Raw genomic sequence first — 14,257 nt, 5'->3', positions numbered from 1 at the left:
GTGTTCCTACCCCAGGTCTTATTCACTCTACAAACTTGAGCAAGTTACCTAAGTGCTCTGGGCCAGGGCTTCCTGGTTTTGCTGGTCTTTAGCTGTACAACCCAGGGAATCCTTCAACCTCTTTGTGCCTCCATTTTCTCATCTGTGAAATGGGATATAGGAGTGCCTGATTCATGGAATAGTTGTGAGAATAAGTGGAGTTAAGGCATGTAACACCCTCTACTTAACACCTTCAATCTTATCCTTTCAGAGACTATCGATTGGGGGACCCTTTTGGGCTAGGTGACATGAGGGGTGCCAGGGAAACAGTGATGACGGACACAGATACAGCCTCTGAAATGAGAGTTTCCTCCTGCTGTGGCTCTTTCCACACCCACAGCTTGCAGTGGTCGGCAAACTGCGGCTCTGTTGACTAATGAGTTTGCCGACCACTGACCTAGACTCTCGATTCCAATAATTACAGGCTGTTGTTGTTCCTTGTGATTAAGCCCCTATCCAGTGGTCAGCAAACTCATTAGTCAACAGAGCGGCAAACCGCAGCTCGCGAGCCGCAGTTTGCCGACCACTGGGCTATACAATCCCTATGTCAATTTCATCTTTAATTTCCTAATGCTTAGTGAGCCTTTGTTTGAATTAACTTATTTTTTTCTTTGCAAAAGTCCACTTCTTCCTCTGAGCCATCCTAGAAATGATTGTCTGTAGTTCCATGCTGAGAGAGAACCGTTCTGGAACCTACTCATTGGAGGGTTTTACTGGTTATTTATTGTGACCAAAATGCAAATGCATCGGCAGTAAACCTAAGGCGGAAAAGCTAGCTCAGCAGTCTGCGCAGAACATAAATGCAGATGGAAGCGGTGGGAGAAAGTGTCATTTCTAGTAAGTGGAGCAGATACTCCACTTTGCTAAAAATATGAAATGCCAGAAAGTTCTCCTGATTTTCTATGTTACTGAAAGGAATTTAAAGTTGACCTGTTTCTTCTTCAGGATCCAGAATGACATTAGAATTCACTATATTCAAAGTGAAAAGATAAAATAGCAAATAAAAATCTAGAAAGGGAATGTGAAAAAGAACAGAGCTTTACTGAATTCTATCAACTCCTGCCACCTGCCAGGGGTCCTCTCTCAGCGCTGGCAAATTTCCCTTGTCATCTGGTCTCTTTCATACCAAAAAGATCCTTTCCAAGTGGGTAAATGCATTTCTCTGGCTTCTGTGGACATCTTGCAAATAGATGGTAAGAAGTAGGAAGCTTGAGCTCCCCAGATCCGCTCAAATATGGAGACACTGCCTTGTCCCGAGTTGTTGATGTTCGGGGGCGGGGGGGAGAGGCTTCCTTCCCACTCCGGGTATCTCCTTCCCCGTGGACGAGACCCCTAGAGCACAATACTCCCAGCGCCAACCTGCATGTCCCACTCTCCACCAGTGGGGGTGTCCTAATGTGACTGGTGAGTTAGCACAGAGAACCTGGACATGCTGAGCCAGCCTCCCTCTTCCCCTCCCAGTCTGCACACAGAGAGCGAGGGTGTCTCCTGCTCTGCATACTGTAACTCTGCCATGCGGTGCCCATCTTTCATTTAAACAGGGAATAAGCCACAAAGACACATGGGCACACTCAGCTGCCTGGGGTAGGCATCCCTTCAACTCTAGGACTCAGGTGGACGTATCCGTAGGCAAGCAGACCCGAGATCAAAGCCATAGTAGGCAGGAGCTACTTTTTATTCATAGGTTTACAGGACATAGCGAATTAAGAGGCATATCATTTGTTAACTCTATTTACCAAAAAGAGCTAAATATATGTTCGGCCTTAAAATGCATTCATTGTAGCTTCATACCGTAAAATTCGTTTTCATATACAGATAAACTATTCTTATGTTGCCTAAGTTATGCATTTAAAATACATAAAAATGGCATATTGGCCTATTTTCTCACAGGTCTTATACATTCCTGATAGTCAAAGGGAGTGATGGGGAATGCATAGTTTCCTACTAGAAAAAAGGTGGATTCTGAGACAAGCAATGGAATCATGTAGGGATCAGAGTGCCTTGGTTTAGCTTTCAGTAGCTTTCCAGATAATTCTTATTCTCATTAGCGCTATAACTGGCTCTCTCCGTTAATAATAAGGATACTGTTCATTTGCCTGGTCGTTCCACCGTCTACTTGCCTGGCTGAGGCGAAGGAAATCATCATGACTTGTTCTTTTCCTCCAGTTCACTTCCATGTTCCCCAAAGAGTCTCCTCCACAGCCATCTGCCCTGCTTTTCTATCCATTTCCTTTCCCTCTCCCCCAAGTCTGGACCATCTTACTCACTGTGTCGACAGCTGGGTTATTGCATTCTATTCCAGGGTGCCATTTAACAGAAGCTCTGGTCACTGCCTAATTAACTCTACAGCTTTGAGCGAGGGGCTGATACTTCTGCAGAAGAATCGGGAAACCGGCTCAAGAGATTTTCTTTAGGAGGCATGCAAATAGACTCCCCTCCCGCAGACCTTCATCTCTCTTCCATTACACCCCGGTGGAGAAATTTCCATCCTGAGTGTTCCTGGCAGCCAAATTTCCATCGTGAGTGTTCCAGCATCCCACGCTGATTTCTTCCCTAAAAATACACAGCCTCTCACTCCATGGGGAAGAAAAATGCAACCCTGCCATTCCCAGCGTGCTCCCTGAAGGCTGACTGTAGCCCGGAGCAATTCATCATCACTCGTGCATCACGGTTTTAGTTTCCCCCCCTCGCGGAACTGTTCTTGTTTATCTGGTGGACATTGTGACAAGAACCAGACCCGTCTTAACCTCAGCATCTTTCCTGTAGTTATGTGAGGGGAGAGGCAACCGGGCCCGTTAGAAACCCTCTTGAGAACAGAAGATTATCTGAAACTTCTGGAAGACTTTCAAGAGTGGGGCCTTGCATGTAACGGCAGTTCTGCGGTGTTTGATCGTTAAGTGGACCGGTTGATTGGATGGTGTCTAGTCAGCACTCTTTTCCTTCTGGCTATACATATTTGGTTGCATTTTTTAAATTTTCTCTCAAGGTGCTGCTGTCTTCAAAATCATGATTAAAACGTGTTCATTTGGAGGGCCTGGCAGTGCCCACAGGAAAAAAATACAAAGCCTGCTGGGCAGAAGGCAAGTCCTAGTTTTGCCACTCCACTACGAAAGAATCTTGAACAGGCAACTGACTTAGAATTTCTGTGTCTATTCCCTTCTCACTGTAGATGGAATAATATCTGCCCTCCAAAGAACTGAAGAGCTATTTAGGAACAAAGAAGATGAATATAAACGTACATGGAAAAATATAAAGGTTTGCTGAAATGCAAGGTGGTCTTAACATCCACTGTCTAAGGACACAGCACCATTCAATCTGAAGACTTATTTTTAGTCTTCATAAGGGATCTATTCCTGACTCTGTGGAGTGTGGGGACAAGTCCTCGCTTTAAGGCTGTGTGTCTTGGCCGCATGGCTAGGTGGAGGGACTCAGTCTGGGAGCTGCGCCACCAAGATTGTAAGGACAAAACCAGCGGAGATGATCAAGCAGTGGGTGATGGGAAGGAACGGGGCAAAAAGCACAGCCCCTCCTAATGCTATCTCCACAGGGATGGTCCCCCAAGACTCTCTGCTTTGGATTGTTGTTGCTTGGTGTTTTTTCTCTTACGTTATTACGGGAAGAAATCTTCTTGCAGAAATTGTTTAAAACTTGAGGGACTCTTGGGATGGAGCAGTAAGATTAATGAAGCAAAGCTTCCATCGCCTGGCGCCAAGAACATCTCCACTCCTTAAGTCGGCCAGAACAAATACCTCCTCCCTCAGGGCAGGGACTCTAGACTGCAGACGAGGATCTTGTCTGAAGTTTTTTAAAAGAAAAAGAAAAGAAATCCTGATTGCAACTGAGGGGCTTCCCCACCCTCTCTCCCTCCGACCCCTGCCTCCATCATAAGCTTGGGAGTTTTCTTCCATCCTATCTCCCCTGGACTCAGCCAGTCCCCCCACACCCTGCCCGGCACCCTGTGCTCCCTGGTTTTCTAGATTCTGGGCAATGGTTACCAGGGTGGTGACTGCACGTGGTTAGCCCCTAATTTCATGCTCAGCAGTGAAGCTGGGAAACTGGCATACCGCTCCGTCGAGACAACGCCATGATGTTGGCACAGTTGCCTTCTCTATAAACGTCTGAATCGGGAACATCATTTCGATCTGGCACAGTGCTGGGTTGTCTAAACATCTCCTACTTGACTATTCGCCAAGTGCCCGTTTTCCCACCCAGCCTTGTCGGAAGGGTTCCATGTGCCAGAAAGAATAGTCTGACCATCATGACAGCCCGAGGAATAGCTGAGCTCTCCCACATCCAGCCTCCAATGCAGGGATCTGGGCATTTGCAGTCAATGCAAACAACCAGGAAGGGGAAAGAACACGGGAGAAAGTCACTGGTGCTTAAAAAAATGAAAACACGCCACTTTTCTCCGGTTCCCTCGGTGCCTCATGGGAACGTCCCAAGCAACAAGGCCACCATGTGTGAATGAGCTAGTTCATGAAAGTCCCTGGTGTCCAAGGCTGGGAGCCCTCAGCCTTCAGTCTCAGAATGTACCCAAGAGAGCTGCTGTGACATCAGCACATTGTTCTCTAAGTGCTATTTATTGCCTCGGTCCGCATTGCTTACAGTCTGGAAACAACACACACATTCATATTTGTGTCAAAACATCTACCTACTCATGACTTGGCAAACACAAATCATTAAAAAAGTAATACAGTACAACGATGATGCTATGTTCATGGCTACAAGTTGTGGGGTTACTCTTTGAGAGCCACTCCTGGAACTATTCACTTCCTATTCTCTGAAGAGAACCAGCTAACCAGGCAGAACACCCCCTGGACCCTCCACAAAACCAGATCCCTGTCCCCATGAGCTTCCCGATGGTCCACACCAGAGAGACCCATTTTGAAACAGGCCACCTGGGCCCCTGAGTGCAGACCCAGTCTATGGGATTCTACGTGTCTGGCTCCTAAGCTGGTCCCTATTGTTCAGTGCCCTCCCCCCGCCCCGCCATTTCTGTGTAGAGGATAAGCCCCCTGTCAGCACATGTCCCCGAGGGGGCAAAGGACAGGGAGAGGGAGGAGAGTGCTGTCCTGAGTACCCCGGCTTCTACAATTTGGTGCTACAGCACCTTTGGAAGGGCTGTGCTGGCAGCAGCAATATCAGCAAATCAACAAAGCAGACGGCTACATGAGCAGGGAGGTAGGCAGGTGGGCAGGTAGGTAGGTTGCTATTCAATTACTTGAAATATTAAGTTGCCCAGGGGGCAAAGGCATGCATCAATCCAAGGGCCATCTCTAGGTTTCAAAGTACATGGAGATGTGTGTGAAGTCCTCCTCGACTCTACAAACTCTTAGTTCAGAAATTCTCGTCAGATGGCAATACCTGTTCTATTGCTCTAAAGGACAGAATAGAAAGCACCATTCGGTCTTTGGGCTGTTTGCTGGCGACCCGCACACTCAGAGAATGGGTTCTGAGAAGCGACGCATCAGGGAGAGCATCAAACAGGCATTGTTGCTCTGGCCACCACGGGGGTCAGCGCTGAACCACAAGAAGAGGAGACCTCCTTTGTCTCCCTTCTGGGCCCACAGCCCGTGCTGGACCTAGACAGGTGTCAGCAGAATATTTTCTTTGTAGCAGAGGAAGCAATTCGTCAAACATTATTTTGTTGACACGCCCATGACAAGCATCCATATGAGCCAATGCAATAGCTAAGGTTCTGCTAGGAAGGGGGATTGCGGGGGGGGGGGGGGGGGTCGGGAAATTGGGATGGCTCAAAATAGCAATGCTGAGTGTTACCCGATTTTTAAACTTACCATCAGCAAATCTTTTCAGCTGACTTTGGCTTTAAGAGTCCTTACCAGAAAGATAGCTAAAATGGGGTGAGAAGGGCCCATAGTTTGTTTGGTCTTTTTAAAAATTTCATTATAAGAGCTGTCCTATCTTATCCGATTTTCTCTTTCCTCATTAAAAAAAAAAAAAATCTCACATTACTTTCCTAGATGGTAAGAGTTACTACTGTACTCATTTCTCAGGAATTACAGGCTTCCCTATGTCTTTTTAAATGGGAGGATGGACATGGCATGCAGTTAGCCAATAAATGTAATCCCTGATTAAAATGTGAGTTCTAAAAGTTGGAACACGTCTAACTATTTCCCCGATGCAATGTTAATGTCAGACCTCTGAACCTGGCTTCCTTTTAAATATGTTTTCTCAGTTCTCTCCCGAGAGCTCGTGCTATGTGTCCTTTAAATTCACTGATCACAAACTTAAGTCAACAACTATGTGTTCGAAAATCTTTGTTTTCCCTTTGAAACTGGATGCAAAAAAGAAATCCCTCCTGTCGGTGGAGACGGCCGTGAAGGAACGAGGCGCCTGCACGTAGATCTCCTTGAACTTCTTGAACAGCTGCTTCTCCTTGTCCCACTGGTATATCTGGGAGAACGTGTAGTCGCTCCCCAGGGCCAGGTAGTGATTCTCTTTAAAAGAAAAGGGCTGCAGGGTCATGGCCCCCCGGGACGGGAGAGCCTGGATCTCCACGAACTGCTTATTGTTCCACCTCATGACCCTGGAGTCCCCGATGAAGCGGGTGAGGGACAGGTAGAGGGAGTTCTGCATTCGGAAGCTCTTCACGGCCAGCACGTCCTCCATGTTGGGGATGTCGCTGTGGGGGACGAACTTCTTGGAGCTCTTATTCCACTGCAGGATGATGGGGACCTGGGAGCGGCTGGACAGGATCAGGTGCGATTTCCCGTCTATGTCAACGAACTCGGCGTCCGTGTCCCTGAACCACTCGTGCAGGGACTGGTAGGAGTAGAATCCTTTGCTGTTCCATTTATAAACCGTTGACAGGCCGGCTTTCGAGCTGTCGGCGATGACAAAGAACGTCTCATCCTCGATCTGAAACAGCTCAATGTCGTTGGGCTTGGAAATGCGAGAGACTTCGATGTCTTGGAATTTGACAAACTTGGTCCAGCTCTCGTCGTATTTGTAGATGTGAGAGCCGCCAAAGAGCTGGGCCACCACCACAAAGACCTGGTCGTCGATGAGGATGGCCTTACAGCCCACAATGGACTGACCTGTGCCCCAAAAGAGAGGAGAGAGGATTAGGGCAGCCGTGGTTAAGATGCTCCTTGACAGTGACACAGAGACCCTAGGGAACTGCTGGTGGGGAATGTATAATGGGACAGCCCCTCTGGAAACCATAGAAAAGTTAAACCATTGAAAAATTAAATATAGAATTACCATATAATACAGAATTCCACCTCTGGATCCTTAGCCAGAAAAATTCAAAGCAGAGTCTTAAAGAGGTATGTGTCCAGCCATGTCCATAGCAGCATTATTCACAATAGCCAAGAGGTGGAAGCAACCCAAGTGTCCACTGATGGGTGAATGGATAAACACATGTGGTCTACCCATCCAATGGGCTTTTATCCAGCCTTAAGAAGGAAGGAAATTCTACGCAGCCGGCATGGCTCAGTGGTTGAGTATTGACCTATGAACAAGGAGGTCATGATTCAATTCTCGGTCAGGGCATATGCCTGGGTTGTGGGCTTAATCCCCAGTGTGGGGTGTGCAGGAGGCAGCCAATCAATGATTCTCTCTCATCGCTGTTGATCTCTCTCTCTCTCTCTCTCTCTCTCTCTCTCTCTCTCTCTCTCTTCTTCTGAGAAATCAATAAAAATATTTTTTAAAGGAAGGAAATTCTGATACATGATACAACGTGGATAAACGTTGAGGACATTAGCCAAGTGAAATAAGCCAGTTCACAAATAGACAAATACTGTATGATTCCACTTTTATGAGGTACCTGGAGTAGTCAGATTGTAGGCACAGAAATGGGAGGGCGGCTGCCTGGGTCTGGGAAGAGGGGAAAATGGGGAGTTGTTTCGTGGGTGGAGATTTCCAGTTTTCCAAGGCAAAAAGGGTTCTTTTGGTTGCACAATAACGTGAATGTACTTAACACAACTGGACAGTACACTTAAAAGTGGTTAAGGTGGTACATTTTATGCTATGTCTAGTTTCCCATAATTAAAAAAAAAAGTAAACCCTTTTTATAAATGGTAGCTCCATACAAATATATAAGTGCTGGTCACCTGGGTCTCTGTGTCTTTAGAGCAGTGGTTCTCAACCTTTCTAATGCCACAACCCTTCAATACAGTTCCTCATGTTGTGGTGACCCCCAACCATAAAATTTTCGTTGCTACTTCACAACTGTAATTTTGCTACTGTTAATGAATCATAATGTAAATATCTGTGTTTTCCGATGGTCTTAGGCTCTACAGCCGTCGCAACCCACAGGTTGAGAACCGCTAGCAGGGTCGCCTAAGACACACAACATGAGGAACTATATTAAGGGGTCACGGCATTAGAAAGGTTGAGAACCACTGCTTTAGAGGCAGGTGTGCAAGTCAGGAAATTCACTGACACACCAAATGCATTGTCCTCATGATGTTCAAAAAGCACGTCCCAACTCCACAGGGCAGAAGGAGGCCATTAAATGGCCGTCTTCCCCTGGGGGTGGGGAGGCAGTCACATGGTAGGAGTGAGGGCTCATGGGCAGAAGGAAACAATTTTAATAAGGGCTCTTGAAGACACTGGCCTCTTCTGATAGCCGGAGCCAAAGGAAACCTAGATAGCCTGGCTGCTGCCTACACTCCACCAACAAGGCACCAAAAAGCACAAAGAAGAGAATTAAAATCATTGGTCCTGCAAATGCTGAAATGACACCTAATATCTTGATCTATTTCTTAATCGCCAATCTCTGCTCATATTCAAATGCACTTTTTAAAAATAAATTTGAGCTTATCATACAAACACATAGGCTTCTTCTTAACCTGTGTTTTCACTTGACCATGTTCACTTGTGAATATTTTCCCACGTTACTTCCTCTTCTATAACTAGACCTTTGAAAACTACACAGCATTCCACTGTATGAATGCACCGTAGTTTGTTTAACTAATCCTCTGCTCTTGGACATTGCAGTTATTTCTAGCTTTTCGTGATTGTAAATAACATGCTTCCTCGTAGAGAAATCGTTTTTGGAAAACCATCTGGCAGTGTTCTTATGTGTTTGCTGAGTCAAACATTGTGCACATTTTTTAAGGCTTCTGGGTTTCAACTACCACACGGCTCTTCGAAAGCTGCCCGGGCTGCCGCCTGCCAACGCTAACTCAGATGCACGCTCCTGTCTTCCTCCCGCACCGCCTGGCCCCGGAGGTGCCTGCTGCCCAAAGCACCCACAGGCCTGCCCGTCCCAGCCAAGGGGCGTGAGAGACAGAAGGAACGGACTTCAGAAATGCTCCCTAATGCCTCTGCCCAGGTGAACACTTCTAGCCCATGGAGTTGTCAGTAGCAGCCGAGATCATCGTGTGTGTGTGTGTGTGTGTGTGTGTGTGTGTGTGTGTGTGTGTGTGTGTGTTTCCAATGACACAAACCAGCACCTGGCACCTCACAGGCACAACCAGCATTGCCCACAAGCACTGACATTGGCTCTCCCCGCACAAGAGCAAAGTGTCACTCTGCTCCCAGCTCCCGTCACGGGGAGAAGGCAGAGGGGCCGGCTCATTCACCCCGCACCACCTTCCAAGTCAGGAAAAAGAGGCAGAAAGATGTGGGCCGTAAGTCCCTCTCTCGCCCCCCTTTTTCCTTTCATGTGGGCTGGGTTTAGGGTGCGAAGCCTCGGCTTCCCTCGGCAGGTTCACCTGTGCGGTTCGGTGCTGACTCTGCACTTGGACGAGCGGGGCTGCTCTCAGGAATGTGAGCTCAGCACCAGGCGGCCAGATGGCCGACAGCAACGTGCTCATCTGAATGGCCTCTCAGTGGCATCTGCATGTGTGTCTCACAGACCTCTCAGGGCTGAGAGATGAGGCTCATTACGACACTTTCCCTGACTCCCACATCCCTGCACCTGCTGCGAAGCCACTCGGTGCCGGAGAGATTCCGAGGAGCCACCCCCTCCAGAAATTCCACCTCCATCCGCTTCTCGCTGGAACAGCAAAACGCTGCTCCATCTCCAAATCAGGACCCTAAAGGAACTTCTCTCGTGGGGTAACTGTTGGGCCATTGTGATGCTGCTTATAAAGTTAGTATTATTATCAGGTTGCACTTGATAAATGAGAAGTGTTTGCAAGATTATTTTAACTTTACCTGCTTATTTAAAAAGCAAGCAGACCCTCCATTTTCAGTAGCAGTAAGACACTGGGGGCCCCTGCCAGCCCTGAAAGAATCATTAACTACGTCTTGTCCCAAAGGCCTGAATTTAGAGAGCCATGCATTCTTATTTTGTTTGCATTTATTACAAGGAAGCAGTGATCACCAGGACCTGGCAAGGGGGCAGGAAAAACAGCTAGACAGTGGAGGTGTGTTTATGTGCATGTGTGCCTGATCACACACGTGTGTGCACGTGACAGCATGTATGTGTGCCCGTGTGCACATGTGTATGCACACACCTACATGCATGCATATGTGCACGTGTACATGTGTGTGCGCATGAGCACACATGCTTGTGTGCATGTGTTCATTACCATATTGTTAATAATCAGCTTAACAAAAGGCGAGGACTTGTTTAGCTGCTACAAAGTTGGTGCAATCAAAGGTGCCATAACTGCTCAAGATCAAGGGGTTCTCAGGGTGACCTCTCACCTCTCCAGGGAAATGCCTCCCACCACACGTAACCCATCACACTCTCCCTTTTTAAAAGGATCCCCAACAACAAACAGGATCACCACCTGAGGCTTCCGTTCTCACCAATAATGGACCATGTCATGAAAAAATCAGAGATGAGGATGGGCTGGAATGTGTCCCTAAAATCTAACCAAGTGACAGAGCCAAGCGGTCCCTCAGTACGGCAGAGAATGTTTCTTCTCTCACTGAAATTAGGCCAATACCTCAAAGCCACACACACCTGTGATATTGTCATAGCTCCGGAAATTCATTTCGATGTGGTCCCACTCCAGCACCATACAGTTCTCCATGCTGGGCTGGGCGATGGCCACGTACACGTCGTTCTTGGAGTTGAACGTATCCACCGAAACCGACTGGTAGGGCAACGTCTGATGAACAACAAAATCTGGGAATAGTTGTTTAAAGAGAAAGGCTCCATGAGATGTCCTGTGGGAGTCATCGACCACCCCTTCTTTCCTTTCTCTCATCGGTTCCAAAAAGGGGAGGGGGGACAGGAAAGAAGCAACGCTAACATCCTAGTGTGTTTGATTCTGGGAGATTCTGGAAGGTTCTGGCGTGCACAGGACTCTCAGACTGAATGCACAGCTTGTGATACAGCTTCTTCGAGATAAACAGCTCACAGGTTTGGCTGAAGGATCTCAATGTTTTAAACACATTTGGTGAGACCTGGCTTTCAAAAAGGCCAGACAGAAAGGAAGCCACAGAGCAGCACTCCTGACACTACCCTGAAAATTCCTCCGTGACCCAGGGCGGCAGTGGGCAGCCTCGTTTGGGGAAAGCTGTGTCTAACGCTCTCAGAAGAGCCGGGTAGTAAAGAAACCTGTTGCTGGGGTGGTTCTCAAGCTGACCTGGCAATGGAATCCTTTTATCATCTGTTAACACACTCCCAGCTCTGCATCACCCTGGTGGGGAGGCTGCCTCAGCAGGTTCACCATGAGAAGTCAACCCTTCAATGGCTCCCTGCATGTCTGGAAACCAAGCCAACCCCTCCTATGCGGTCTCAGAGGTTTATATACCCACCCCCACCTCCCCACCCCCTGTGGGGAAGGAAAGATAGGCACTGGCTCCTGGGCCTGGTGCAATGAGTGATGGCTCTGCCTGGAGTCTAGACAGCTCAGCAAGCACTCACGGGAGGTCTGTTGCATTTTCAAGCAACAGAGAACCCGCCCAATCTGAGCACATGCTTGACTCTTATTACATTTAGTGGTAAATTAAATTAAAACTCCTCGTCCACATGGCTCCCCTGAGCTATGACAGACTCACTGGATTAAGTCCCGGTCGGAAATGTACAGTTTTACCAAGGAACGGGGTGAGGATGCCCTCGGATGCAAGGATACTTAGTGCGTGGGATAGCTGGAGAATCGATGAAGAAAGGGGGAAAGGACACTAATAAAGTTTAAGTTCTTTCTTTAGCCAGCGAGCCTTCCATGTGCACCACTTCTTGGCAGGTCAAGTGCTCCCAGGGTAAAATGACGGTGCACGTCTGGCTAAGGAGAGTCGCTCTATGAGAAAATCCTCGCCCCTCTATTCCCCACATTGTCCTTATTGGGGTCCCTCAAGTCCCACCTCCTCTGCAAAGCCTTCCTTGACGCTCTAACCCCCGGGACTCTTCCTAATTCATTGGACACATAATCAGGCACTGTTGTTTACATCCTGTTATCCACACTGACTGACTCTTCCATACAGCATCATCAGAGTCAGATCTGGGGACATGGGAGCAATCTTAGAGCCTTGAGTCATTTTACAGAGTCAGAAGCCCAGAGAGGGTGCATGTCTGGCCATGGGCACACAGCATGGTGTGTCTCCCGAACGAAGGGCTTCCTAAGGTCAGACCTTGGCATGAGTCCCCATGGCACGAGCCCACAGCAGCCACTCGGGAAATACTTCTGACTGGGAAGCCTCACACAGCTGTTACACCAGAAAGGCAATGAGAGGACCGGCCACTCCATGGGGAGTCAAGAGGGACAGTGCTGAGGGAACGGGGCAGGAAAGGAGGTGGAGCAGCTGAGCAAGTGTTGGAGTGGGAGGCGTGGTGACAGGAAGAGCAGGCAACAGGCAGGGGGCAGGAGAGGGGGGCAGGGCTGAGGGAGGGAGGGCAACCTGAGGCACCAGGAAGAGCACTGTGCCTGGAGTCAGGCCACCTAAAACCACTGCCTGCACCGGAGACCCTGGGCGCACACTTCCCCTTACAAGGCCTCAGCTTACCTAGCCACAATATGGGGGCAGTGGTACTTACCTCCCAAGCTTAATGGCACAGGGACACATTGGGTAACGTGGCCAGAAATGCCTGCCTCAAGGCTTAGCACAGAGCAGCTGCTTAATAAACATGGAACTAAGGTCCCAGAAAGGACAAACCACCTCCTCTGTCCTCGCCACCACCCCTGGCCTGTCCCTTGGGGGAGTGTCCATTTCAATGACATCTGACATAAGATGCCAGAGCTGTGACTCCACCTTCCTGCTGTCTTACCCTCTCTCTGCCTCGGTTTCCTCCCTGTATGTTACGATTCGTACTCACTTAGAACCGTACGTAGCACAGAGTTAGTGCTCAAGGCATGCTGCCTTTCAGAGGTGGCCCTCCCTGTGTACAGCAGGTGCTTAATAAAGGCTGCTGGCTTAATGAGTGTGGGAGCGCTGGCTCATTCTGAGGACTGGGGTGGGGAGAGGATGGGGCTGAATGAGTGATGCTTGCAGGTGTGGGGAGAAGAGGGAGACGCAAAGGGGAGGCTGCCTCTGCACCCCAACAATAAGAAGTGGCCAAGGGGTGTGGGGACAGGTGGCAATCATGGATGAGGTACCCTCTCCCCCACCCCAGGGAGTGGACTATCCAGAAGAGCTGGGGCTCAGGCTCCCACCTACACTTTCGCCTGCGACCTTGGGCAAGAAACTTGAGCCTCAGGTTCCTCAGGAGTGAAATGAGGCGGGTGTTTATTCCGTAGGTTGTTGCAGAGACTAAGTAAGAGTGTGCACGTAGTGTCAGCACAGAGCCGTCTATGGAAATGCCTCAGCGGGGTTAGATATGTAACGATACAGTTACGTGGAGCAGACAGTCGTAGTTCCAATGATAACATTATGCAGCCTGCATGAAGATAGGGAGAAGCCCCAACCCTCTGCCAAAACCCCCAAATACCAGCGCTGATCAGCCAAAGAGGAACAGAAAGCATCAGCCTCGGTCCTTCCCTGTTGGCAGGCGCAGGACCAGCGTGGAAGTCAGGAAGCGCTGGCCAGGGACACAGGCTCCGAAGGCTCTGTGCTCACAGGTTGCGAGATGGGAAATGGCAGCCGGCCTTGTCCGCCTCCTTTTCCGGAGTTAGCAAAGGACTCTGAGGACACAGGTGCCCTCTTTTCATTGCAACCCGGAGGCCTATAAACCACTCCTCTACCAGGGGCATTCGTCTGACCCAGGTCTGCAGAAGCTTCTGAACATGCATGCGATGCCTGTAAGCAAGCGGTTTGCTCTAGTCAGGCTCCCGACTGCACGCTGGCTTCCCAGAAACATGAGCGTCTGCTTAAAAACGCAGGTCATTCAAAGTGCAGGCCCCAAAGTCAGCTTTTT

General features: G+C 48.8%; 1 protein-coding gene across 1 annotated transcript in view; it reads right to left on the bottom strand.

The window, feature by feature from the left end:
- Positions 1-1,700: 1,700 nt before the first annotated feature.
- The window catches only part of LGI2 (leucine rich repeat LGI family member 2), a 30,020-nt gene continuing 17,463 nt past the window's right edge, over positions 1,701-14,257 (bottom strand). Inside the window, exons 7-8 of the mRNA XM_080649076.1 lie at positions 10,925-11,089; positions 1,701-7,097 (exon numbers count right to left, since the gene is read on the bottom strand). Of these exons, the coding sequence (XP_080505202.1) occupies positions 6,280-7,097; positions 10,925-11,089 (983 nt within the window). The 3' untranslated portion in view covers positions 1,701-6,279. The remainder of the gene's footprint in view (positions 7,098-10,924; positions 11,090-14,257) is intronic.

The sequence above is a fragment of the Plecotus auritus genome (genome assembly GCF_963455305.1).
Source record: "Plecotus auritus genome assembly, chromosome: 1".
NCBI lineage: Eukaryota > Metazoa > Chordata > Mammalia > Chiroptera > Vespertilionidae > Plecotus > Plecotus auritus.
This window is presented reverse-complemented; position numbering and strand designations above follow the sequence as displayed.